Source organism: Petaurus breviceps, unplaced genomic scaffold (genome assembly GCF_028583685.1).
Source record: "Petaurus breviceps papuanus isolate PSGF00001 unplaced genomic scaffold, PetGlider_PUasm1.0 77, whole genome shotgun sequence".
NCBI classification, from domain to species: Eukaryota; Metazoa; Chordata; class Mammalia; order Diprotodontia; family Petauridae; genus Petaurus; species Petaurus breviceps.
Window position 1 is genome coordinate 13,230,029 of NW_027186492.1, and position 27,961 is coordinate 13,257,989.

Here is a 27,961-nt window from a genome sequence, read left to right on the forward strand (position 1 = left end):
ATATATATATATATATATATATATATATATATATATTTCTATTCCCTTCAACTATTTTCATACTGAGTAAAGTTTCATCAGTTACGATTATCATTTTTCCATGTAGGAATGTTAATAGTTCAACTTTGATAAGTTCCTTAAGATTTCTTTTCCCTGTTTACCTTCTCATGATTCTCTTGCTTCTTGTATCTGAATGTCAAATTTTCTATTCAACTCTGGTTTTTTCATTAAGAATGCTTGAAAGTCCTCTATTCCACTGAATGACCATATTTTCCCCTGAAACATGATACTCAGTTTTTCTGGGTAGGTGACTCTAGGTTTTAATCCCAGCTCCTTTGACTTCCGGAATATCATATTCCAAGCCCTTCGATCCCTCAGTGTAGAAGCTGCCAGATCCTGGGTTCTCCTGATTGTGTTTCCACAATATTCAAATTGTTTCTTCCTGGCTGCTTGTAATATTTTCTCCTTGATCTGGGAATTCTGGAATCTGGCTGTAATATTCCTAGGAGTTTTCTTTTTTGGGATCTTTTTCAGGAGGTGATCAGTGCATTCTTTCAACCTCTATTTTGCCCTCTGGTTCTAAAACATCAGAGCAGTTTTCTTTGAGAACTTCCTGGAGGATGATTTCTAGGTTCTTACTTTGATTATGGCTTTCAGGTAGTCCAATAATTTTTAAATTATCTCTCCTGGACCTATTTTCCAAGTCAGTGGTTTTTCCCATGAGATATTTCACATTGCCTGCTATGTTTTCATTTGTTTGGATCTGTTTAACAGCATCTTGATTTCTCATAAAGTCATTAGCTTCCATTTGGTCCAATCTAATTCTGAAGCAGTGATTCTCCTCATTGAGCTTTTGAGATTCTTTTTCCATCTGGCAAATTGGGCTTTTAAAGGCATTCTTCTCTTCATTGCCTTTTTGAGCCTCTTTTGCCGTTTGAGTTAGTCTATTTTTTAAGGTGTTATTTTCCTCAGTCAGGCTGTTGACTCTCATTTTATAATTTTCTTGCATCATTCTCATTTCTCTTCCCAATTTTTCCCCCACTTCTCTTATCTGCTTCTTAAGGTCCTCTATGGCCTGTAATCAGCTCGCATTTTCCTTTGAAGCTTTTGGTGCAGGAGTTCTGAGTTCACTGTCTTCCTCCTGTTCCATGCTTTGCTCCTTTTTGTCCCCAAAATAGGAGTCTGATGTTGGAATCTTCTGTCTGCTTTGTTTCATTTGCCTGGTCATGTCGCCCCTCAGTCACTTGACCCCTGGGCTTTTTGCCACAGTAGGACTCTGCTACCAGAGAGGGGAGCTTTTGTCCCAAACGCTAGGGTCTTCTCAGCTGCTGGAGGTATTAGAGGGGTGCCCTCTCTGAGGTCTCCCCACTCTTTGGCATGCTGGGCACACACATCCCAGGACCTCCACCCTAGACTGCAATCCAGATCCAAGAAGGTTAAAGCAAGAGTAATTACCCCTCAGACTGGTGCTTGGTCCCCCTACACTCTGCAGGCCAGGAGCTGAAGCTGCCACGTGGCGCTGGCTGGCTGTGCCGCGTCTCAGCGGCTTCGTACTCCCACTTACTGGGTCCCAAAGTCCAGACTGCACTGACCTCTAACTGTCCTTTTCATCTGTGTGTTCATAAATCTGTAAACTGCCATAGCTGCTGCTGATCTGGAGTCCCTCCTGCGGGCTGCTGGTCTTGCCTGCCCTGGGGCTAAAGCCTTGGTGTGGGGCTGGGCTCAGCTCCCAGAGCACTGCGCTGCCCAATTCCTGCCGGCCTGCCGGGCTGTCTGCAGCAGGAGGCTAGCTTCTCTGCGTCTTTTTGTGAGTTCTGCAGCTCCAAAGCTTGTTTAGAGTCGCCTTTTTACATGGATTGGGGAGGGGGGAAGCCGGAGTAGCGGGGTGGTCCTGCTTCTACTCTGCTATCTTGACTCCGGCCTCCATATTTAATTCTTTCAAGTATCTGACACATACCAGAGTTATTTGGAAGGGACTTTAGCAGCCATCTAATCTAACCCATAACCAAAAATAATTCCCCCTATAACATACCTAACAAATGGGTATCCAGCCCTTGCTCAGAGATATCTAAGTAGGGGGCAGAGCCAACATGGTGGTATAGAAGCCTGAAAACTCAGTGAGCTCCCCCCATAACTACCTCAAATACCTATAAAATATGACTCTAAATAAGCTATTATTAAGCTGTTAGGAGGGTGCTGTCTTTACTGCCCCCACAAGCTCTGACTCACTGGTCACACATCTCAGGACCATCACCCAAGACCACAATCCAGATTCTGGCAGATTAAAGTAAGAGCTATTACCCTCTGAATGGTTGGTTGGCCCCTCTATGATCCGTAGGCCAGGAGCTCTGAAGCAGCCACATGGAGGTGGCTACATCCCGCCACTTCTAGATTTGGGGGCAGAGGCTGGACCGTACCTCTGTCCCCCCCAGTTCCAACAGAGTTTTACACTGACTTTTTACTTTGTCTTTGGTATTTCTGGAAACCAGCATAGCTGTTGGTGATCCACTCTCCTAAAGTCCGCTCTAGCTGCTGGTGGTGGGGGCTACCGTGGGCCTAAAACTGCTCAGCTGGGCTCCCAGCACACTGCAATGGACCCTTCCAGTCTGCCTGCTGGGCTGCCTTCAATGGAAGATCTGTTTCTCTCTGTCACTTTGTGGGTTTGTATCTCTAAAATTTGTTTAGAGTCATATTTTATAGGTATTTGAAGTGGTTATGGGGGGAGCTCATGGAGTTTTCCTGCTTCTGTGCTGCCATCTGGGCTCCACTGACATTTTAAATTTTTCAGGGGAAAATTGGTATAGCCCCTTCCAGTTACCCAGATACATTTATCTTTCTAGGTTACTCTTGACTCTAGTGTTTGCATTTCACAGTTCCTTTTTCGTTTCTATTCTGTCAAGGGTACGTTCTTTTTGTCATAAGCCTATTATGTCTTTTGCTTTTTAGACTATTGTATTCTAAGATCTCTCATTTTTAGTAGAAGATGTGTGACTTGACTCTCTGGTTCCTTTGTACTGTAGCTGCTTCTTTCTGGAAACTTTCAGTGTTTTTTTTTTAATGTGAGAACTCTGGATTTTGGTTAAAATTGGATAATTCCTGGAATTTCTTCTTTTGGGGTTTCTTTCAGGAGGTAATTGGAGTTTTCCTATCCTTGTTCTCTGGTTTTTATAGGTCTGGTCACTTGCATTTATGATTTCTTGAAATATAGTGTCCAACCCTTTCTTTGATCATTATATTCTCCAGTTGTTCTTAAATTTCCTGTAAGTTTGTTTTCTACATCAATTATTTCTGAGGTTATATATTTTACATTTTATTCTATTTTTCCAGTCTTGATTTTTGTTATACTATTTCTGTTTTCTCAGGAAGTTATTGATTTTTGGTGGGATCTATTCTAGTTTACTGAGAGTCCCGTTTCTTGGGTAAACTTTACTACTTTCTCTTCCAGGGTATTTATTCTTCCAGTTCTTTCCTATAGAATTTTTATTTATTTACTTAATCTCTTGCTTTTTTTCTTTTGGGCATTCATGTAGACCTTGTAGAAAATGCTTTTTTTTTCCTTTAAGTTACTACTTACAGTTGTGACAGAGCTATTTTCTCCTTTGTGGAGATTTCTAGACTTGCAATTTTGGGAGGATTGGGATTTACTTATCTCATCATATTTAGTTCCTGAATTGTGAAGTTGTGCCAAATCTAGGTTCTAGTCTCTGTTGTACTTTTTGGTGGAATGATTGATCACCTTTTAAGGCCCTTCTGTTTGAAGCATAAGAAATGTTGGAAAGTTTCTTGATCCTCCTACTTGTTAATTTGAGGAGAGCGAAAACACCATCATTGTTTTTACTTATTTGTCTGTTATATTTCCCCCTTACAACAGAAGATCCTTGAGGCCAGGGCCTTTTTTTTTTTTTTTTTTGGTTATGTTTTGTTTTGTTTTATTACCTCAGCACCTAATGTAGATGTGTAATAAATTATTATTAGTTTGAGTAGATACTTGTGTTCCTGGCTATTCTTAATTAGCATTTGCCCCCCCCCCTTTTTTTTTTTGGTTCCAAATGATCATTTAGTGTACAAAAGTAGGGAAATTCGCCTCTTTGGAGACCCATGTGGTCTCCAAATACCTAGGTGCTTCACCTGTACTTCCCTGGTGTCTTCTACCTCTTATTACAGTATTCTCCTTATCAGATATTGCCAGAAAAATGGTAGCAACTTTTCTCAGAAGGAAAAGAGTACAAATCAAAGAGTTGTACACAAAAGTGGCTTTTCTTACATAAGAAACTGAGCCCAAGTTGTTTCATTAGTAGAAGCAAATTTTATGTTTGGGTAGAGATATTATCTCCATGCCTTTGGGAGAGATGGCAGGTAAATTCAGTTCATACTAATTTGTGTTTCCTAAAAGATTGAGGAATTTGCAGTTACCGTGTGGCTCACACAATATAGAATACACACATACACATACACACTGTCCCAGAAGTTTTATTGAAGTTTTAAGCATTTTTTTTCTTGGAGGGGGGAAGGCAAGGCAATTGGGGTTAAGTGATTTGCCCAAGGTTACACAGCTAGTAATCATGTCAAACATCTAAGGCCCAGTTTGAACTCATGTCCTCCTGACTCCAGGACCAGTGCTCTATCTAGTACATTTTGTTTAGATTGGCAAGGGGGGGAGGGGCGGAACAGAGGGAGAGAGATTGCTTCTATCTAGAATGATTCATGGGGTCATGGACTTAGATTTGGGATAAACTTTAGGGATCATTAGTCTAGTCTATTCATAGAGATTCTTTAGTTCTCTCCATCCATTTTTATGGAGGAGCAAACTGAGGTCTTAGAGATTAGATGAATTGTCCCAGGTCACAGATGTGTGGGATACGGAGACCCTAACCCAAATTGACTACTCGGGAGACCTCTTAAAGTGAAGGTACAAAGATTTATTAGAATCTCGTGAGAAGCAGGAGGTCCAGTCTCTGGGACAGCACTGAGAGAGAGGAGGCCGCCATACATAAGCTAAAGCTGGATTAAATAAGCAAGGGTTATGAATCTTAACATAATTATTACTAATGAGGCTCTAATCTTGTTACATAATACATTAGGTCCATTACGTCAGTGTATTACAACCTCAGAATACTGGACCCCTCCTTTCAGTCTACCCTTGATACATTCTTATCTGGACTTGAGGGTCCCAAGGCTACTGTCTGTTCCTTGATTGGTCAAATCTACCTGCTGCTGCCAGCTCCTTCCATTCTTCTGTAGTATTATCTAGGAGGTTTTGTCTGGGAACCAGGGACTGAGCTTCTTTTCCAAGGTTACTGCCTGTTCTCCCTTATCAGTAGTCTTGTTCAGCATTTCTTGCAGTTCTGTAGAAATTTAACTCTTTCATGGTAAGCTGGGTGAGAAGGACTGACTAGAATAGAGCAACTATACAGAAAGATTTCTAAAGTTTCAAAGTCACATAATTTCTAATAAAAAATGAAAACTTAGGCCTAAGACCTAAGGACTTAACTTACTTTAGCAGACAGTCTCTGAGAAACCACACTTTTACCATTCCCATACACAGAGTATACAGTAAGTAGAAGAGCTGGAATTTGAACCCAGGTCCTGTAATAATGGAGTTGGGTCTTATTAGTATTGGTAGCAGAGGAGATGGGTCCCAGTAGAAAAAAGCAGAAATGGGAAGAGGTGGGGAGCAAAGTTCCTTTTGGGCTCATTACTCAGGTTAAATAGGAAGAGCAGGGATATAAGGAGAAGTGGTATTCTTAGCAGAGAGCCAGGTTTTGATGAAGGTGAATAGGTGAAAGGAATTCTTGGGAAAAAAAGTAGAGAATATAGTAGGTTTGCTTACAATAGAACAAAATTTCCATATTGCAAAAGGGGTCAGGTCATAGGGCTAAACTGCTTAGCAAAGGAAGGGTTTGGGGAAGGGGTTTGTCTAGGGAGGATAGTATGAATATTTACTATAGCTTCATTAATGCCTAACCCCAGACATATGACGTATGTATAGATTTATGTTTTATCCCTAGGGAGCCTAGTACTTTTACTGAAGCAGATAGTTTGGAACCTAGACTCGGAAGAAGAATTTGTACTCATTCCTTATTATATTAAACTAGAAGTACATGATTTCCTCATAGGCTATTCCACATAGATTTAGGGGTAGGAATGAGAAAAAGTTTTTTTGTTAGGGTTTATTTAACACTTCCTTCTCAATCTTTTGGCCAGGCTTAATGTGAGATCAGTAATCCAGAACAGTAGTATGATCTCTGGTATAGGAATTGAAGAGGTTATCAAAATGTATAAAGGGTAGAGTTTCTGGAACAAAGCAGTTTGCTGCCCTGTCAACACAATATAATTTGTGGAGTTAACTGCAGATATGTGATTACTACCTTGGTGCTGAAGATAAATACAGAAGTAAGAGAGTTCTTTCTTTGTAGAAATATTCAGTTTGGGGTGGCTAGGTGGTGCAGTGAATAGAGCATAGGCCCTGAAGTCAGGAGGACCTGAGTTCAAATCTGGCCTCAAGACAACAGTTAATTAGCCGTGTGACCTTGGGCAAGTTGCTTAACCCCAACTGCCCTCCAAAAAGCAAAAAAAAAAAAAAGAGAGAGAGAGAGAAAAGAAATATTCAGTTTTCACAGTGAAGACAAATAAAAACACACAGAAACACATATTTAGTTATACCATACATATTCAGTTATGCACATGTGCATACCATAGCTGATGTACAGATATGAGATGACTTGTAAATGCTGAGTGTACACAATATTAATTGGTCAACTTATTGAAGCACATTTCAGAAGCTAAATCTCTAATCTGTTGTTAACCATGTATATTTATGTTTCTGTTTGAGAACTATATGGAAAATTAACATGTAACTGCTAATGGTAAAAACACTTAGGATGATGTAAAACAAGCCAGTGTGCAGTATTACCATCATGAAGTTATTTTATCAAAATGCTATCCTATTGAAATTTTATGAAAATTCAGAGCAATTAATACTTTGTATGTGTGAACTATGATTTCCCTGATAGTTCTTGCTAATTTTTTATTCAGCTTGTTCCTGAGAATTAATTAAAAATGATTCAGTTTTGCTGCTGATGTGTTTTTCAATAGCTATCTCCATTAAAGTGATCATGTTATATTTCACAGTTCTGCAGTAGCAAGGCATTTTATACATTGTTTTCCTGTATTTTTTTTAAGATATTGACAAGAAGGTTACGATTTCGTTTGGAACGTGCATCTGGGGAAACATCATTAATAGATAGAACTGGAAGAATGTTGAAAATGGAACCGCTAGCAACAGTTGAATCTTTAGAACAGTATCTCTTGAAAATGGTAAGCTTTTTTTTTTTTCCATCCAGTTCAGGATATTGGAATTATTTAGGTTGAAATGATCTATGTTCCTTGTTTTCAGGTAGCAAAGCAGTGGTATGATTTTGATCGGTCATCTTTTGTTTTTGTTCGGAAACTACGAGAAGGGCAAAATTTTGTGTTCCGGCACCAGCATGATTTTGATGAAAATGGAATCATTTACTGGATTGGGACAAATGCTAAGTAAGTGAACTTCTCTTTTGATGTATGCTAATAGTGATCTTTTTTTGAAAGCTCCATGATTTCATAATTGTGTATACCTACTTCTACCAATATCTATGTATATCACAGCCACTCAGGTGCTTAACCTATTGCAGTTATCATCCATGATTTTCCACAATTTCTCCTAGGTGCTCTGTCCTAGGGAAAACTGTAGTACTGTTTGTTTGTTTTTTTGCTATTTGAATGTCTTAGTTTAAGACCCAATCTATCCATGTGTTTTTCTCTCCTTTTGTGATGAGCCAAATTCTATTACGATCATAAAGCTCTTTAGTATACTAACTTGCGCATAAGTAGTCATTGGCAACAAACGAAAAGTAATTAGTGTTTGTCTATCATTCAACAAGTATTTTTGAAGCACCTATCTCTACTAGGCAATATGCTAGGTGCTAAATATATAGGTGCAAAGAATTTTTTAAAATTCCACTCAGAAGGAGTTTCTTTTTTTCCTTATTGCAGGAGACAAATATATATGTGAATTTATATAGTACAAATATAAGGTGAATAAATAGAAATACAAAGAAGCTAAATACAAAGTCATTTGGGAGGAAGGGTAATAATATTTGGGTGGGTATCAAGAAAAGCAACATGAAAAATATGGTGCTTGAGCTATGTCTAGAGGAGAGAGAAGGTTTCTGAGAGTCTATATTTTCACTCAGAGTTGTGCATCATATATGCTCATTCAGAACATTTGAATTTTTATCTCTTAAATGACTTTTGTTAACCTGCATATTTTATGGTGTTTTTAAAGATTTTGTTAGAGTTTGGGGATCTGGGTTTTCTGCATCTCTTCAGTCAGCCATCTTGGCTAGAATTCCTTGTATTTTTTACTTTTTTTGGTTCAGTCATTTTTCAGGTTTCTTCCAGTTCTTTATGATCCCATTTGGGGTTTTCTTGGCAAAGATACTGTAATGGTTTGCCACCTCTTTCTATAGCTTATTTTACAAATGAGGAAACTGAGGTAAACAGGATTAAGTGACTTGCTCAGAGTAACACAACTACTAAGTGTCCAAGGCCAAATTTGAATTCAGGAAGATGAGTCTTCCTCACTCCAGATCCAGCACTCAATCCACTGCATCATCTAATTGCAGAAATAAAATTTTATTGTATCTTTAAAAATTTATTGTATTTAAAGATGTAAAACCCTCTCTTTGCTTCAAGATTTACCAACCCCTTATCTAGGGAGGAAGTGACAAGGGACTGAACCAAGGTGAGCTAAGCCTTGCAAGTAGAGAATAGCTTGGATTTAAAGATGTTGTGAGGGTAGATGTGGCAATATAACAATCTATATTGAGTAGGAAGACGGGATAACTATTTCAAAAGACACTCAGGGACTTTGGCAATTTAAAATCACATTTGAAGACCTCAAATAAGGGAGTTATCCAGGAAAATGATGTTTTTACCAAAAATTCCCTGTGCTTCCAGCTGCACCCCTCTCTAATTTTTCTTCAGACGTGCCAAATTAATCTTCCTCTCCATTGCCTGTAGGATATGTTCCAGTAGAATGGGTAGTTTAGGTACTATTTTGTTTCTGTTTTTGTATCTCCAATGCCTGATGCAGTTTTTAGCACTTAGCTTTATTGTACATTGCTTTATAAATTTTTGCTCAATTTAGCTCCTGTGTGTCTTTCTTTTTATTTATCTATATCTAGATAGATGGGCTATCTCTCTCTCCCCCTCACCCCCGCTTTAAGACCTTGTTGATTTTCTGGTCATTGATTGTTAAACAAGGAAAGTTTTCTAGTCAAATTTATAATGGGATCATGTGGAATTAGGATATGTGAGGAAAAACAGATAGTCAGAAAAGGATCTTTAGGACTGCCTTTTGCTCTCCTAACTCAAATGCCATACTTATTGGCCACACTCATTTTTTTTGTGACCATGCAGCTATATGTAAATTTTCTACGAAAAATTTGTTTTTTTCCTTCTCATGTATTTTCATTGAGGAAACTTGAGATGCATGCAAAAAACATTCCCTTTAAGTCTTTGTAAGCAGCATATAGGTCAGTAGCAGTTAAAGCACTTTTTGTTGTTTGTTTATTTTTCTGAGATTAGGAGCTGGGTAGGTGGCTGTAAAGACCCCATTTGTGTAAAGTGAAGGGTTAGATGAGGTGAGCTTCAAGGTTCACTTTTTATCAGTAACCTTATATGGTACCAAGATTAGCTGTTAGTGGGAGGAAATAAGTGAAATTATCATGATGGAATCACCCAGGTTTTCATAATTATTTTAAGTATATTTGGTACATTTAATAATTGATGATCTAAAGATGATGAAAACATAATAAAATTATTTAATGAGATTGAAAGATACTTACTAGGGCGGCTAGTGAATAGAGCACTGGCCCTGGAGTCAGGAGGACCTGAGTTCAAATCTGACTTCAGACACAACATAAAAACTAGCCATGTGACCTTGGGCAAGTCACTTCACCCCAATTGCCCTCAAAAAAAAAAAAAGAAAGATACTTACTTGTGAATATTGCTTCCTGTAGCATTTTTATTTTAACTCACAGGTTTGCCCATTCCTCATTGTAAAAAAAAAAAATAAAAGGAAATCAGTGTAACCAGCCTAACCTTTTCCTGATGTTTTGTTTTTATATCTTTAGAACTGCATATGAGTGGGTAAATCCAGCAGCCTATGGATTGGTGGTAGTAACTTCATCAGAAGGAAGAAATTTGCCTTATGGCCGCTTAGAAGATATCCTAAGCCGGGACAGTTCAGCGCTTAATTGTCATAGCAATGATGATAAGAATGCTTGGTTTGCCATAGATCTTGGTCTGTGGGTAATTCCATCAGCATATACGTTACGCCATGCTCGTGGTTATGGAAGATCTGCACTTCGAAATTGGGTTTTCCAAGTATCCAAAGATGGACAAAACTGGACTACTTTGTATACACATGTTGATGATTGTAGTCTGAATGAACCAGGGTTAGTTGAGGATTGTCTTTGAGGATTTGGTTCTTTGTAATGTGATATTTTAGGATTATTTTTATGTATATTTTTTTAGAAAAGTATATTTTATAAAAGCGATTGTTTAGAATTTATTAATGTTATATGTACTCTTAGCTTACATATTAGAAAATTGGGTGTTCAAGATATAGAACATTCAAATCAGTCACAACATTTTTTTAAGCACTTCTATGCCACACTGTTCTAAGCATTGCTTTGAAGTTAGTTTAAATACATTCATATAAAATGTCCTGTATTTGCATTTTGCATACGAAATCTATTGGAGGGGACCCTCACATTTTTATTCTGGGTTGACATTGTTGGAAGGAATTTTACATATTGGTTTTTTGGGGATGTTTTCACATATTTCTTGACAAAGCTAAGAATTCAGTGTACTGAGCAGGTCTGCCCTTTATCTGATTTATAAGTCCTATTTTTGATGAGAGTTTACAGTATATATATATTAAATAGCAACATTTTGAAGTTCATTTTAAAATTTTTACTATTCATTTTAAAATATTTTTCTCAACTCTTAAAAAGGTCAACGGCAACATGGCCTCTTGATCCACCAAAGGATGAGAAACAAGGGTGGAGGCATGTGAGAATCAAACAAATGGGAAAGAATGCTAGTGGCCAAACACACTACCTCTCCTTATCTGGATTTGAACTTTATGGCACTGTGAATGGAGTATGTGAAGATCAGCTAGGTAGAGAAATCATATATTACAATTTTTTCTAATATTGATAGAAAATTAATTCTTTACAAATGTGAATTGTCAGAGTGTGGGAATTGTTATTTTATAGGAAAAGCAGCTAAAGAAGCAGAGGCTAATTTAAGGAGACAGCGACGGCTGGTACGGTCCCAAGTTTTGAAGTATATGGTTCCTGGAGCCCGAGTAATACGAGGAATTGATTGGAAATGGAGAGATCAGGATGGCAGTCCACAAGGAGAAGGCACTGTCACAGGAGAACTACATAATGGTCAGTAGGTAGCTGTGAATTTGAGGGTTATGGGACTTTCAAAAAATACCACACTGGTATTTTTTTGTCAAAACTTGGAATTGACTTTTACTTTTTTCACTCCATTTCAGTAATATTTTAGAGACTGAATAGTTATATTCCAAATTTTTTTTCAGAATTATAACAATTCTGATGATTATAATAGCAACCATGGTTTATTTTATGAAGAACTGAAACAGGTACCACATTAATGATTGTGAGGAACTTAAAGATCCCAAATTATTTCTCCATATTAGTGATTTAAAAAAATGTGATTACAATGATAGTGTAAATAAAAGTACATGAAATTTTAATATTACTTTGTCATGCACATAACTTACAGATATGTCTACCTTTCTTTAATTTAGCAGTTGCAATATTCCTATTTGTCTCTTATTTCATAATATACAGTAGATTTCTTGTCTTTCTGGCTTCACTGGGATAAAGCAGTATTTATTTTGTTAGTACTACAGATCTTATTAAAAAGCATTTTAAAACCTTCCCGTTACACAAGAACAACATGAGTGATCTGTGTGGTTGACTTTTCCTTTCTCCTACCATCTCCTTTCAGTTTGATCGATCTTGTAATGTTGATTAGAACTATCAGAAATGAGGAAAGCATATGGATCCTTTTCAGTAGAGACTTGCTAAATAAAAATCATAGGAAGTGAATTTTCCATTTTTTCTTGCTCACAAACCTTAAAACAGTAGTCAGCTATTATGCATGTAAACTGACCAATTAAAAGAGCCAAAATAAGAACTTTGTTTATGTTTTGGCAGAAATTCTCTACTAATGAGAACACTTTTCTCCTAGTTATTTTTAAAATGAATTTTAGTGCCAAGGAAAGAACCAAGGTAGATTGATTTGTCTTGTATTTAGCACTAGTTAAGGTTTAACTGCCGCAGCTCTGCAGGGGAAAGAGACTTGACTGGCATTATATGGAGTAAGATTCTACTGGCTTGAGGCATATAGAGAATTAGGGTTTTGAATCTCTAAGATTATAATTACTAATAACAGTTTTGCCCAGCAATCTCTATATTAAAGAGAGTATATGAGATACGTGTTTTTGTAGCTTATAAAATAAATAGTTATTTACCAAATGGTTACTAGGGAAAGAGGTTGTGTTTGTACAAGTTAATTTTCAGTGAAACTCAGTTTAATCCTATCATAGAATCAAAATATGTAAAGCTTTTTTGATAGGGCATTTTGGATCATCTAAAGTTGTGTTCCTTTCCATTTGTGGAACACATCTCCTTAAATAGAACACGCCATTATTTTCTTTTTCCACAAATTTTCTCTTCTCTCTAAAAGTTTCAGCCCTTGTTCTTTCTTGAGACTCATGTTATACCCACATTTCCCCCTTAAATTACTTAATAACAACACTAACATTATATGATGAATATTAATTTTTTTGTGTGTGGTTAACTTTTTTTTAAGATCCTAATATTAATTATTTTTTAATTAACTCAATGAGCATTTCTTTTCCTTTCACTTTTCCTTCACTACTAGAAATAAAAATGAAAAATATAACCCTCGTAGCAGATAATGCGTTGACAAGTAAAACAATTCCCACATTGACATTATCCAAAAATACATGTCTTAATTACTACCCTAAATCCATAAACTTTTGGTCAGGAGGTGGGTAGCATGATTTATCATTGTTACTCTGGAATCATGGTTGGTTATTGAATTGATGAGTTATTAAGTGTTCCAGTGTTGTTTGTTTTTATAACATTGATGTACTAGTATAAATTTTTCTATTGAATTTGCTTGCTTCACTTTTTGTCAGTGCATATGTCATACTTCTTTGATTTTGCTAAAAATGGTCCCTTCATCATATTATATAACACAATAGTATTCCTTTTTTTTTTTTTTTTTTTTGCTTTTTGAAGGGGGGAAGGCAGGGCAATTGGGGTTAAGTGACTTGCGGAAGGTCATACGGCTAGTAAGAGTTAAGTGTCTGAAGCTGGATTTGAACTCCGGTCCTCCTGACTCCAGGGCTAGTGCTCTATTCACTGCACCACTTAACCTCCCCACACAATAGTATTCTTTTTTATTTTCTTTTTTGCCTTTTGGAGGGCAATTGGGGTTAAGTAACTTGCCCAAGGTTACACGGCTAGTTTTTTTGTGCGGGTGTAAAGTGTCTGAGGCCAGAATCGAACTCGGGTTCTCTCACTGCGCCACCTAACCACCCCACAATAGTATTCTTAGACCATAATTTGTTCAGCCATTCCCCAAATGATAGGCACCCCCCTGTTTCCAATTCTTTGGGGCATTAACTTTGATGAGACATATATTAAAGAGATATACAAAAATAGTTTCAATGATTTTGACAGACAAATGACATAATGTTACCTACTTGTGGTTAGATTGAGCAAATAAAATAAAGTTTTTTTTCCACAATAACTTGGAGATTTATACCAATAGTTTGGACATTATACCAATAAATACCAATAAACATACCAATGGACAATTTCATATAATTAGATGAGCCTATATAAAATATAGTAGATAGTACCATCAGATCTCAAAATGTCATAGGTGGTGCAGTGAAGCCGGCCCCAGAGTCAGGAGGACCTGAGTTCAGTTCCAGCCTCAGACACTTAACACCCACACAAAAAAAACTAGCCGTGTATCTTGGGTAAGTTACTTAACCCCAATTGCCCTCCAAAAGGCAAAAAAAAATGTTATAAAATAATTATGGTGAAAATTGAGTATTGGGAAAAGCATGGATTGATTACTAGAATAGAAGAGAGAATCTAGAAGTCACATTAAATATTTGTACAAGATAAATGTTATATAAATGAAGGAATGGAATCACTGTTAAAAATTGCTAGATAGTTGTATAGAAGAAAATGAGTTTGGATCCTTTTAAGTCTTAAGGGTCTAGAGCTGAAACCAAGCTATTTCCCATTCTCCCTGTAGTACTTTTAGTAGGTCAAAAGAAATATTCACTTGTTGGATTTAGCATACAACATAAACTCTGATTAGATCAGTAATTGAAATATTTAAAAAATCTATAGAGAAAGAGAAAAAGGGATGCCATTTCCTCAGGTTTTTGAAGAAAAGAACTCGAGTTGGATTAAAGTGGTATTTATGATTTATACCAGCAGGAGCTCTTGGTGCACACCTTGTGCACACCTTCCCACCCCTAATCTCAGTTCCTCTTACCAGACTCTCACCTTGTTTTTCATTGGACCTCTTGTCCCAGGTTTGATGGAAGCTATCATCACTGTCATAGAGCTTTAAAGAATCATTATTCCTCTTGTCAAGCCTCCCAAATCAGAATTCTTTATTTTCTCCATAGAAACATTAGTGCACATATCAGTTATCTTCTTTTTTTTTTTTTTTTTTAAGCAATTGGGGTTAAGTAACCCACTCAAGGTTAAACGGCCAGTTATTATTCCTGGGTGTGGTACATCAGTTATCTTCTACAGAAGTAATAATATACTGTGATTGCTAAGTCTGATAAGGGTTTGTTGAATGACCTCAGAACTATTTGTTCTGATGTTTCTATGTGAAAATGTGATTTTAGTTTCAAAAAATTAACTTAAAACTGAATTTTTTATTATATAACTGGTTTGTAAAATTTGGTCCTGTTTGTATGGGGAAGAACTTAAGAGGATAGAGAACATATGTTTCTAAAATTTCCCCCCTCCCCCATTTCTTCTTCTATCTGCAAGAGAAGAAATGTCTTTATTTCAAAGGGCTACTCTCCATGCAAAGCAGACTTAAGATGTTAGCCAGATAAAGTAGATTAAATCCAGTTAAGATTTTCTGTGAATATGCTTAAATCCATGTAATTAATTCCATTCGATTATTGAACTGAGTATTGTCAGGGGTGTTCGAGGAGGACTAATAACGTGGGAAGCGGCCGTGCCTTTACTTCTTACTGTTGCTTATAATGTCCAAACTATTTTAAAGTGGTCTAGAATTATTAAAATAATTTTCTGTAGATAGATCCTGGGCAAACACTTTGTTTCAATATTAAACACATCCTTTGAATTGGAGACAGATAAAAACATGAAACTATTGGAAATAATTTATTATACCAATATTAATAGCTAGCATGTATGTATGTAAATTTAACATTTGCAGAACATTTTACATATGTCATTTCATTTGATCCTTAGGAAAACCTTGTGTGGGAAGTGCTATTATTATTTTCTCCATTTTACATATGAGAAAATTAATGCAAAGAGAGGTTAAATGACTTTGTCCTGGGTAACATAATGTCTGAGGCAGGATTCAAACCCAGGTCTTCCTCATTCCAAGTCTAACACTATCCACTGTGCCACCTACCTGCCTCAAATATCGTTTTAAATTTGAAAATGAACATAGCTTTTTTATGTTCAAGAAAAGAAAGTATGTAGTACACATTTTTCTTCTTAGCTTATTCTTTCTTAGATTGTCATTCTTAAAGATTGCTAAACTGAAAGAAAATAGTTTTTCATGATTTTTATTTTATATTTTATTTAAATATTAAAATATTTTCTTTTTCAGGTACATATTAATACAAATTGAAAGATTATATTTTATTATGATTCATTTTAAGATGTCCCAAAATAATAAAGTAAATAATAATTACAGACCAGATTGCTGGCTTTGAAATTTCCTATGTCTAATCCATTTTACAATAAGGCTCCACTAAAAAGAGTCTTTGAACTTCAAAATCTGACCAAAATGAAAAAAATTGTCATTACTTTAAAAAGTTAATGTTTTATTTGTAATGTTCCCCCATGGATTGGTAAAAATTTAAAGGCTACCTTCAGTTTTTGCAAAATATTATCAATGAACCAATAGTTGTTTTTTATTTTACATGATTTTATGTTTTTCCAGAGAGACTGACCACCTGACTGTATAATTTTCTTTAGCATAGTAAAAAAAAAGGTTTGTTAATTTCCTCTGTTCCTATACAATCATTCACTTAGAAAAATGAAATAAAAAGCCTTACCATGAATAAAATTACTTTTTCATTTTACTTACACACACACACACACACACACACACACACACGCACACACACACACACGTGTGTATATATGTATAATCTAAATGAATTGTCAAAAAGTAAAATAAGAGTACAGTGAAGAACTAACCAGGTTTTTTCTGAAATGTAACAAAAATTTTTCTTGGGATGGATTTTTAAATAGTTGACTTATAAGACTTTACATTTCTGTAGTACTTGATGGTTTTATAAGACACTTTTCTTATAGTACCATAAGCTAAGATAGTATAAGCTCAGAAAGGTCAGTGATTTGCTTATGGTTGCATAGCTAGTTGAACCCAGGTTTTCCTCCAATTCCAGCACCTTTTCTCTGTTCCATTATGAATCATATGACCCAAAGAATATTCACCTTCTGATGGCATTGGTAACCTTATAGAGACAAAGGGTTTAAATTGAATTTTCAAATCTCCTATTTAATTTTAGTTGGCAGACGAACGTTAGATACAAAGCTGATCCCATATTGTGGAGCTTCTGTCTGACACGCTCCTGTCTGCTTTGTGCTGGGTCTCACAAACTCCTGTCCCTTTCCAGGCTGGATTGATGTCACCTGGGATGCTGGTGGCTCAAACTCTTACCGTATGGGCGCAGAAGGAAAATTTGACCTCAAGCTTGCACCAGGGTACGACCCTGATACAGCGGCATCACCCAAACCTGTTTCATCCACTGTTTCAGGCACAACACAATCATGGAGCAGCTTGGTGAAAAACAACTGTCCAGACAAGACCTCTGCTGCTGCAGGCTCCTCAAGTAGAAAAGGAAGCAGCAGTTCTGTGTGTAGCGTGGCCAGTAGCAGCGACATCAGCTTGGGTTCGACCAAAATGGAGCGGAGATCAGAGAGTGTAATGGAACAGAGTATAGTTTCAGGAACTGATGTCCATGAACCGATTGTTGTTCTCTCGTCTGCTGAAAGCATGCCTCAAGCTGAAGTAGGGTCATCCTCCAGTGCGAGCACCAGCACCTTAACAGCGGACACAGGAAGTGAAAATGCTGAAAGGAAGTTAGGTCCTGATAGTTCTGTTCGTACTGCTGGAGAATCTAGTGCCATATCCATGGGGATTGTGAGTGTTAGCTCTCCTGACGTTAGTTCAGTGTCTGAATTGACTAACAAAGAAGCAGCTTCACAAAGACCCCTTAGCTCTTCAGCAAGTAACAGACTCTCAGTAAGTTCTTTGTTGGCTGCTGGGGCCCCTATGAGCTCTAGTGCAAGTGTTCCTAACTTATCCTCTAGAGAAACTTCTAGTTTGGAGTCTTTTGTAAGGAGAGTGGCAAACATAGCACGAACCAATGCTACCAACAACATGAATTTGAGTCGAAGCAGCAGTGATAATAACACTAATACTCTGGGGAGGAATGTGATGAGCACTGCAAGTAAGTGAGCTTTTCCTTCTGGAAGACAATGCTTTTCTCAGCTCTTAAGTGGTGTAAAATAGAGCCTTTTAATCAGTGACTTATGTTTATTTTATTTTAAAAACTGGAGTTCTAATTGCTTTCTAGTGTTTTTGAATTATGAAAGTTTTCATATAAAAATAAATAATTGAACAGACTTCTTTTTTATATTGAAGGGATAAAATTAATTATGTTCTAAATCAGGGGCTTGCTAATTGTAGCCCAGAGACTGAATCCATTCCACCTCCTGTTTTTGTACAGCCTACTTTATTTAAAAATGTAAAAGATGTATAAACTGCTTTTTTTAAAAATGTAAATACTCATGACTACTCCTGTTCTAAACTAAAGAATCTTCAGTCTTTGGTTCCTAAGGTAAGTTTGGTAAGGGAGAACTGTAAGTAGCTGGGCATACTTCATTGAAATTTGTGTTATTCTAATACAGCCTTTGCTTAGGTCTTGATTAAGTTAGTTTTAACTTGGAAAAAGCTTTGATTTCAGTTGAAGTGATTAAATATTCAAAGTAGTTTGTTTTGGAAAACATGACTTGAAAAGGTTAATTATTTTAGTTCCTGTTTGTATTCAGCCACTTTTAGTTACAGATTGAGAAAATTATAGTACTATGAAACAGCAGTGTTGGGTCTCCCACGTTACTTTTTAATCTTCATAACCATTATATTTCTTGCTAAGCCTGCTTAAAAGGTATTTTCCTTGTTTTGATTTTTTTGTCTGTTGCTGCACACATGGGTATGTTTTTTGTTTTTAACTTACCATCTTTTTATCTATAGCTTCTCCTCTTATGGGTGCCCAAAGTTTCCCTAATTTGACTACAACTGGTACTACATCTACAGTGACAATGTCGACATCTAGTGTTACTAGCAGCAGTAATGTAGCCACAGCAACAACAGTTCTATCAGTTGGTCAGTCACTAAGTAATACTTTAACCACCAGCCTCACATCAACATCAAGTGAGAGTGACACAGGTCAGGAAGCAGAATATTCATTATATGGTAAGTTATTATTAAGTTTTAAGTTGTTGGCTGTTTTATATAGTAATTCTTTTTCTCTCCTGAGTGAACTTAGACCTTTCCTTAAAAGTATTTAAAGAAGCACCCATTATATTCTAACTTAAATGTGTTGAATTAAGAAATGAAAAATTATTTTAATTGGCATAATTTTATAAGAAGTAGATACATAGTTTCTTTTATGGGAAAGAAAAATGCAAAGTTACTTGGTTGGATAACCATTGAAGTTTGTAAGAGGGTGTTGAGAGAACTGTCTTATTAAATACTTAAAATGCTTAAAAGCAAAGAAAAAAGTGCAGGCAAATAAACTGTTAAAATACTATTTTAAAGTTAATTTTTACGAAGATGATTCTTCTTGTGTTTTCTACATAGTAAATATGTTAAGGGTTCCTCCCCCTCATCCTCCAAACCATATGATCTTTTTCTTTCTGCCTTTAATATTTAAATTTTGTTATTTTGTAACCATTCATATTTTCGTTCAACCTGATGAAATCTGAATTCCACAAACATTTATTAAGCACCTGACATATATAAAAGTGAATTAAGCCTTTTATGAAATTATAATCCAGTGAAGAAGAGACACAGACAAATAACTGTAGTAGAATTTCTAAAATGGCAATGTATAGAGTTAAACATGGTAGGTAGCCTAAATTTTAAAGAGAGTGGATCAGGGAAGACTATAGAAAAGATGGTACCTGGATTTAGCCTTAACTTTAGAAGGATTCTCTTAGATGTTAGACTGTATCAAGAGAAGGCTGTTTCTGGTGGGAGAGATCTAGTGCACCAAAGCATGGAGGTTAAAGAAGTTATTTCAGTTTGAAGCATTGGATAGGGTACTGATAGAAATGTAATTTGGATCTAGATTATATAAACCCTTGAATTCTAAGCTAAAAAGTAGTTTATATTTTATTTAGTGAGCAGTAGAGAGCTAATAATGCTTGTTGAATAGGGCAATGATTAGGAAGATTGTATTGGCCATGAGTTTGGACCTAAGTTTAATTGCCACTTAGTACATATAATATCTTTTTTATCTTGGACAAGTAGTGTCCTTCAGTAAGGCAGGTCTCAGTTTCTTCTGTAAAATGGAGTTGGACTTGATGATCTTTAAGGTCTCTTCCAGCTCTAAATACTCTAAATTTTTTCTGCTTTTCTGAAAGCTGCAGAAGCTAATATGAAAGGGACTTGTCAGAGTCCTTCCAGTATATAACTCCATAACTGAACAAGAATTCCCTTTTTCAAGCTGACAAGTCATTTATACTTTGCTTAAAGACTTCTACTGAGGAGGAATTAACTACCTCCCAGAGCAGCTAGCTTATTCCATTTTTGGTTAAGTTTTATTAGAAAAGATCCAGTATGTCATAGTGAATAAAAAACTGACCTTGTGGTTAGGAAAACCTGGATTCAAGTCTTGCTTATCATTCATAGAAGTGTACAATTCATTAACCTTTAAGTATCCTAAGACAGAAATCCCCAAACTCTTGTTCTTGTGCTCATATCAGTTAAAAAAAAAAAACCATGTACCATAATATGTGAATTCTTGTTTATTTTTATATTATGTACATGTACAAGTATTAATAATTTTGGACATTAGAAAATTTGTGCAAAAATAGACATTTTAGAGGGATTAGCTAAAGATGAAATAATATTTTAACTTTGAGTCAGTACGGTGCCACTGGAATAGGTCATTGCGCTTTAGGAACATAAATCTGGCAACTTTGGGGAGGACAGATTGGAGAGGGGGGAGGCACTTGAGGCAGGGAGGCCAATTAGAAGACTTTTGTAGTAAGCTGTGTGAGTATAGGGAAGGGAACAAGTGAAAGAAGTATTGTGGTAGTAGAAATTAAAGGATTTGGTGACTGATTAGCTGTATGAAGTTGAGGGAAATTGAGGAATACAGGGAATTGAAGAATTGGGAATACCTAGTACAACTGGAAGAATGTTGGTGTCTACAATAGAAAGAAGTTGGAAAGAAGGACTTATTTGGGAGGAAAAGTAATGTAATCTTAACCCTCTTTATGTTGGGTTTTTTTATTCTTTATCACTGAAAAATGAAAAGTGTGGGTGTGGTGGAGCTTTCCTCAGGCTACTTCTCCAGATTCCCAAGGCTTCTTTTAAAAAGTACTTGCTATAGTCACTAAGTGTTGGAAGGTTGTGGGGTTGTAGAAGTTGTAAAGAATTTGGTCTTCACAGAGTTGTGTATGTCAGGATATGGCTATGTTTTAACTGCCCTGAGGCTGTGGAGAATGTTGAAATCCCAGAAGACCAGTTCTGTGAGGGCTTGGAGGGGATGGTGTAGTTGTGGGGATAAATCCACTATTGTTTATGGAAATGTACACTTCCATAAGTATCTTCCCACCCTCCCATTGGTTGATCACACCTCCTGTGAGTTAAGGTATGTCCCTGTCCACCAGTGTCCCTGGTTCCCACTTTGATGACCCACAGTGCTATAAGTAAATGGAGTAACTGATCTGCATCAGTGGAGGGAATTTCTATACTGGGAGTTGCTCATACCGAGAAAATCACAATTACCGGATATTTGGTGCCACCATCTCCCATTTACATCAAGCCTACATTTGAGTTTTGGTAACTTTCATCTTTATGATTCTTAAAAATAGCGACTTTTGTACCCTCTGAGTTTCTTCCTTGTGTTAAATATTCCTGGTTCTATCAGCTGTTAATGTCATGAATTCATTTCTTTTTTTTTTTGGAGGGGGGAGGGTAGGGCAGTTGGGTTAAGTGACTTGCCTGAGGTCATATGGGCCATTTTTTTTGTGTTAAGTGTCTGAGGCTGTATTTGAACTCAGGTCCTCCTGACTCCAGGGTTGGTGCTGTAGTCACTGTGCCACCTAGAAGCTCCCATGAATTCATTTCTCTTCACTATTCTTGTTTCCTCTGTGTTTTCTATTTATCTGTGATCTTTCTATAAAATGCAGCGCCCAGAACTGAACACAACACTGCTTTTAAAAAAAAAAAAAATTTAAATTTTAATTTATGAAATAAAACAAGAATTTTCATAACATGGGACAGTAAAATAAAAAAATGATTTATGTACAGTTTTCTATTCCTTTTAAATATGTAATATAGTTATCATGTAAATTTTTTCTCCTTTTTTGTAATCCCTGCCCTTAGATGGCTACCATTAGACACACAAAATCATTCTATACATTCTTCTATCAGTTCTTTCTCTGGATACAGATAGCGTATTCATATGTGTTTTTTAGTTAATTAGTTATTTATTATAGTCAAAATGACTTAGGTGCTCAAAGCTGTTCTTAAACTATTGCTTTTACTGTATAGTGTTCTCTTTGTTCCACTTATTTTGCTCTTCATTATTTTGTGCAAGTTTATCCATGTTTTTCTAAGATCATTGAATTCATCATTTCTTACAGCACAGTAGTATTCCATCACAATCATATACCGTAACTTGTTCAGCCATTCCTCAGTTGACAGGCATCCCCACAATTTCCATTTTTTTTGCCAACACAAAGAGACTTTTATAAATATTTGAGAACATATGTGTTCTTTCCTTTTTGCCTGTTGAAACAGTTTGTCTAGGTGTCCAGTGCTTTTCTCACCATCTTTCTCCTAGAAGTAAAGCTTCTCAGTGTACCTCAACATTGTATCAACTTTGGGGGGCTGTTTATTGCTATCTGGTTCTGCCTCCCCAGTATAGGCTTAGTTAAGCAGGGCTGTCTTTGTACTCTGACCCCACTATTTTTTTTGGATCCACATTCCAGTCATGGGGCCTGCTCCATCATATCTTTGCAATATTTGTCAAGTCAGCCTCTCCTCTTTGCCTTAAGGTACCCCACTCATCTTGCTTATTTCATTGTGCATTTGTGTATAGATGTCCAAGACCATAGATTTTTACTAGTCAATCAGTAAACTTCTAAGTACCTACTGTGTTCCAGGCACTGTACTTAGTGCTGAGGATACAAAGAAAGATACAAGCCAGTTCCAATTCTCAAGGAGCTAATGGAAGGGATAACTTGTGAACAATTATGTACAGACAAGCTATAACATGATAAAAGTGAAAATAGTCAGGAGAAGGGCGGCCAGGTAGCACAGCGAGTAAGAGCACTGATCCCAGTGTCGGGATGACCTGGGGATCGATTCTGGGCTCAGATTCTTAGTACCCACCCAGAAACACCTGGCCGTGTAACCTTGAGCAAGTTACTTAACCCCAATTGCTTAAAAAAAAAAAAAGAAAATAATCAGTAGAGGGAAGGTATTACCCATTTTTTTCTTGGATATATATTCTTTGAACTTCTGAGTGTTTTCATGTTGTTGTGACATTGCAGTTATATCTTTGGAACCATATAGACTATTTCTGTGTATGTTATCTCAGGATCTGAGCCAAGAACTCTAGCTCCTGTTGTTCTTTTGGTTAATAATGGACTTTTTATGCTTTTACCTTTTCTGTAAAATGTAAAAAGATTGTTCTTGGCTACTATATATATATATATATATATATATATACACACACACACACACACACATACATACATATACAAACACACATGCATGTAATACATATGCACATACATATGTGGATGAAAACATGCATACATGCGTATATGCAGCAAGGGACTGGGTTAATGTAGGAAGAGTAGAACAAAAGAAACTAAGCTATACCTGTTAGGTTCTTCCTTATTTCTCTAAAACATATATATTAAACACAGGTTAAACATATCTGTTAAACACTCATTATGCTAGTATAATAATATTTAGAAGACCCAATTTAATTTGTGAGAAATCTAGTTAGAAATTTTTTATGGTATTCTGTTATGTTGACTCCTAGAGTAAAGAAGGAAAAAGAAACACCTGTTACCTGTTTGAGTGCCTTCTGGCAGCTTAAAGAAAGGATAGAATCATTATAATTAGATACTTTTTCCTTCCAGTGGACCATGAGAAAAATATATAAAATAATACATTTTTACTACCTCCCTTCTTATATTACTTCATTAATGACTGTTCCATCTTGTCCTTGCTGTCTTGCCTATTCATAGCTAATTTACCTTACAGATTCTCCTATAATCATATTTGGGCCATTTTGTTCTTAATATATAATTTCATGTCTTATTCTTATTTTTGTTTTGTTTTGGTGGGCCATAAAAGATATTTTTGTAAGGTTATTTGTTGTCAGTTCACTGATTACTTTGAAAGTAACATTATTGATGGTATTCTCTAGATTTTCTTGATAGTTGTCGTGCAAGTACATTGTTAGCAGAGTTAGATGATGATGAGGACTTGCCTGAGCCAGATGAAGAAGATGATGAGAATGAAGATGACAACCAGGAGGATCAGGAGTATGAAGAAGTTATGGTAATAGGAAACCTCTTGGATTTGTGTTACTGACATAGGAAATTCGTGCCCAAAAAATCATGCTAAATTAAAATGATATATGATAACAAGGAAAAGGTCTCTTCGATGGGAAATCGGTGATTAAAAAATCTTCCATGTGCCTTGATAGATGTTTTTTGACTGATGGGGAAGAAAAAAGTTAGATCATGAAATTTAGAGTTGCACCATGGCATTGAAGTATATCTTTATTTTATGTGAATTATAGCACCTTGATGCATCTCTTATGTGTATTTCTTTTTAGTGGGCTAAATCAGACAATTTTATAGTTATCTAGCTAAATCCAGTGTCTGAAAAATCTATTTATAAGAACTTGAACATATTGGGTCTGCCTATAGTAACTCTTCTCTTTGATCAAACTTAATAAATGAATTTTTAATGGGGAAAGATAGAAGCTCTTTTTAGTATCTGTGGCTTAGAAAATGAATAATAAATTGGTCACGGTTTCATGATCAGAAAGAGGGATACAAACCAATTCATTTTTTAAGTTTTTCTGAAAGTGACCTATAGAGATAAAGTTCCCATTTTTAATATCAGTGTGTATTGATTGTTTCAGAAAAATTGGTTGGGGTAGGGGAAATAGTCCTAATGTAATAAAAAAAAAACTTTTACATTTCTTTTTATTTTTTTTTTTGAGATCCTGAGACGTCCATCTCTGCAGCGTCGGGCAGGTTCCCGCTCTGATGTGACTCACCATGCTGTCACATCGCAGCTGCCACAGGTCCCTGCTGGAGCAGGCAGCCGGCCTCTTGGGGAACAGGTAGACTTTATCTCATCTTTATCCCTAAACCTTAGCCCCTTTACCTCAACTTATAATACATACTCTAAGTAACAAAAAAGAGCTTTGACGAATATATGCTGTTGTTTTAGAAAAACAGTAGATTAATAAAAGGAATCTCCACAGAAGATTAGCAGATGACATTTCCTAGGACTCATATGTCCCTGGACATTTTAATTCCTTAGGCTTGTAAAGACTTGGGGTGGGGGTACAACCCAGGGTGCCTGGGTTGTAGGAATAGCTGTGGTACCTGAGACAGTGTACTATCTTGAACTCTTTCATCTTGGTCATGAGGACCAGGGAGCTGATACTGGCAAAGTGTCTAGCATTTGGTACTTTGCCTGTCAAGGTTACATTTCATTGCTTTCTGTGACCTGCTAAGAAAAGTTTTTTAGTGGCTAAGCTAACACATAAATGCCAGTAGCATATGTAACCACAGCTTATGCTGGTTGAAAGCACTTTATGTTTAGCTGCTTTGGTTTCAGTCCAATAATTTTAATAGGAGGTTTACCTTTTTTTTTTTTTAAACTTAAGTTGGAGGGTTGTATTTATTTAAGCTTGTTTTTGCTATAAAAAAAATTTAGTAACATATTATCAGGGCAAACACTTATTAGAATAAAAAGTTAGGGGAAATGAGATAGGTTTTTGAGAGTGTATGATCTTAAAACTACTAAAATTTAGCATATCCCATCTTTTTAGTTACAGTTCAAGGGAACTTGGTAGTGTGATTCCTTTTGTCTTGTAGATAATCTTTATATATATAAATTTGTATTTGCTTATTCTCTGATGTGACATATGGATGTACTATAATACTCAATTATTGACTATGAATAAACCAGTTTGTTGCCTAGAAACATTTCGCTGATTGCATTCCTTTTGCATACATAAAATTATTACTCAGGTAATATTTGATTGATACAGATTTTTTTTTAATAGGAAGAGGAAGAGTATGAAACTAAAGGAGGACGTCGGAGAACTTGGGATGACGATTATGTGCTAAAACGTCAGTTTTCTGCATTAGTACCTGCTTTTGATCCTAGACCTGGTCGTACCAATGTCCAGCAGACAACTGATCTAGAAATTCCACCTCCTGGTATGTAGATAAAATAGTGTATATTTTATATCTTCTGATTAATTTTAGTTTATTAGACATTAAACAAAATATTCGTGTAATTAGCTTAGGAAAAGATGGTATTGGTTTAATGTATTAGAACTAACAAAAGCAGAAGTATTGTTCTTTTTCATTCTGAAAATATAAAATTATGTAAATAGGAAGATTTTAGGTGCAAAATAACTGATAAATCTAAGCTGTTGCTATTCTAAAGAACAAGTCACTTTCTGAAATCATAAATTTGATTTTATTGAAATTTTCATCCTTATTTGAAAAGAAAATTGTTTTCAAAAGGGCTCATGATGAATAGGGAAACACTGTTTAACCTTTGTGATAATTTTACGAAATTTAGGACTTCTCCTATTCAGTTTTTAATAAAACTATTGTCATGGAAGAATTTTTGTGTAAAATTAAAAAAAAATGACATGGAAATCTTAGTGAATTTTAGAAGTAAATAAGTACTTTAAAAAGCTGGAAAGGACATTTTTGCTTAATTGTGAAGGCAGATGTATGTTTTACAGTTTAACATTCTCCTGAATAAATCTGGCTAATCAGTAGTACATAAAGGTAAGTGTTTAGTTTAGAAAGTGCCTATAGTGGGATGGCAAGGTGGCACAGTGAATAGAGCACTGGCCCTGGACTCAGGAGGACCTGAGTTCAAATCTGGCCTCAGACACTTAACACCTACTAGCTGTGTGACCTTGGGCAAGTCACTTAACCCCAATTGCCCTACCTTTCCCCCTCCAAAAAGCAAAAAAGAAAGAAAGTGCCTATAGATATGATCAAGTTTATCCCCTTGCCTTTAGAAGATAAGATATTGTTCATATAGCTAACATGTGGCAGAAGGGAAGTAGTAAATATCATTTCTTCTGCCTGTGGGTGTAATGGGCTTTCTACTTTATGCTGTATGTTTTATTGTAGTGAAGTTTCTCATATGGTTTTCAAATTTTGTAGGTACACCTCATTCAGAGCTCTTAGAAGAAGTTGAATGTACTCCATCACCTCGATTAGCACTCACTTTGAAAGTAACAGGTCTTGGAACAACTCGTGAAGTCGAATTGCCGCTCACTAACTTCAGATCAACCATCTTTTACTATGTACAAAAATTACTTCAGTTTTCCTGTAATGGCAATGTGAAATCTGATAAACTTAGGCGTATTTGGGAACCAACATACACGTAAGAGATTTTTTTGAGTTAGATTTTCATAGCATGTGACGAGAAATAGCCCAAGTTTGAGCTCTTTTTCTGACACTAGTTCAGGTTCTGTTTTTTTATAAACCAAAATTTGTAGAATTGTTTAAAAATACCTATCTGACTTTTTCCTTTAATATGAGTAAAGCATATCTATACTTTAGACTTAATGTCACTGGAACTATGAACTGATTAGTATTAAAGAATATCTGTATTGAAATAGTTTTATAATTTGATTGTTGATATTTTTTACCTTAAGCACACATTATAAAAGTAGTTATTTACTACTAAAGTCTCTTATGAAACTCTTCAGTTTTTGGAAGGAAAAGGAAGTAAACAGAGCAGTAATTTCTTTTTTTAGTCTCTGATTCCCTCCTCCACTTCGCTTCTTTTCCCAGATCCAATTTTTAATTTTTGGCTTTTGTCTTTGAAAATTTCTCTTTTAGGGGCGGCCAGGTAGCACAGCAAGTAAGAGCACCGGCTCCAGTGTTGAGAAGACCTGGAGATCGAATCCCGGGCTCAGACACTTAGCACCCACCCAGAAACACCTGGCCGTGTAACCTTGAGCAAGTTACTTAACCCC

The 27,961-nt window shown here is 36.0% G+C and overlaps 1 protein-coding gene across 6 annotated transcripts in view; it reads left to right on the forward strand.

The window, feature by feature from the left end:
* HECTD1 (HECT domain E3 ubiquitin protein ligase 1) overlaps nucleotides 1-27,961 on the forward strand; it is a 105,166-nt gene that overhangs the window by 58,293 nt on the left and 18,912 nt on the right. For 3 of the 6 annotated variants that reach the window (XM_069105989.1, XM_069105992.1, XM_069105990.1), the window contains exons 20-30: nucleotides 7,183-7,317; nucleotides 7,397-7,536; nucleotides 10,176-10,499; nucleotides 11,061-11,227; nucleotides 11,301-11,501; nucleotides 17,060-17,896; nucleotides 18,700-18,921; nucleotides 24,128-24,261; nucleotides 24,935-25,057; nucleotides 26,012-26,168; nucleotides 27,141-27,363. In XM_069105989.1, the coding sequence (XP_068962090.1) occupies nucleotides 7,183-7,317; nucleotides 7,397-7,536; nucleotides 10,176-10,499; nucleotides 11,061-11,227; nucleotides 11,301-11,501; nucleotides 17,060-17,896; nucleotides 18,700-18,921; nucleotides 24,128-24,261; nucleotides 24,935-25,057; nucleotides 26,012-26,168; nucleotides 27,141-27,363 (2,663 nt within the window). The remainder of the gene's footprint in view (nucleotides 1-7,182; nucleotides 7,318-7,396; nucleotides 7,537-10,175; nucleotides 10,500-11,060; nucleotides 11,228-11,300; nucleotides 11,502-17,059; nucleotides 17,897-18,699; nucleotides 18,922-24,127; nucleotides 24,262-24,934; nucleotides 25,058-26,011; nucleotides 26,169-27,140; nucleotides 27,364-27,961) is intronic. The other 3 variants (XM_069105993.1, XM_069105991.1, XM_069105994.1) reach the window with 3 other exon arrangements.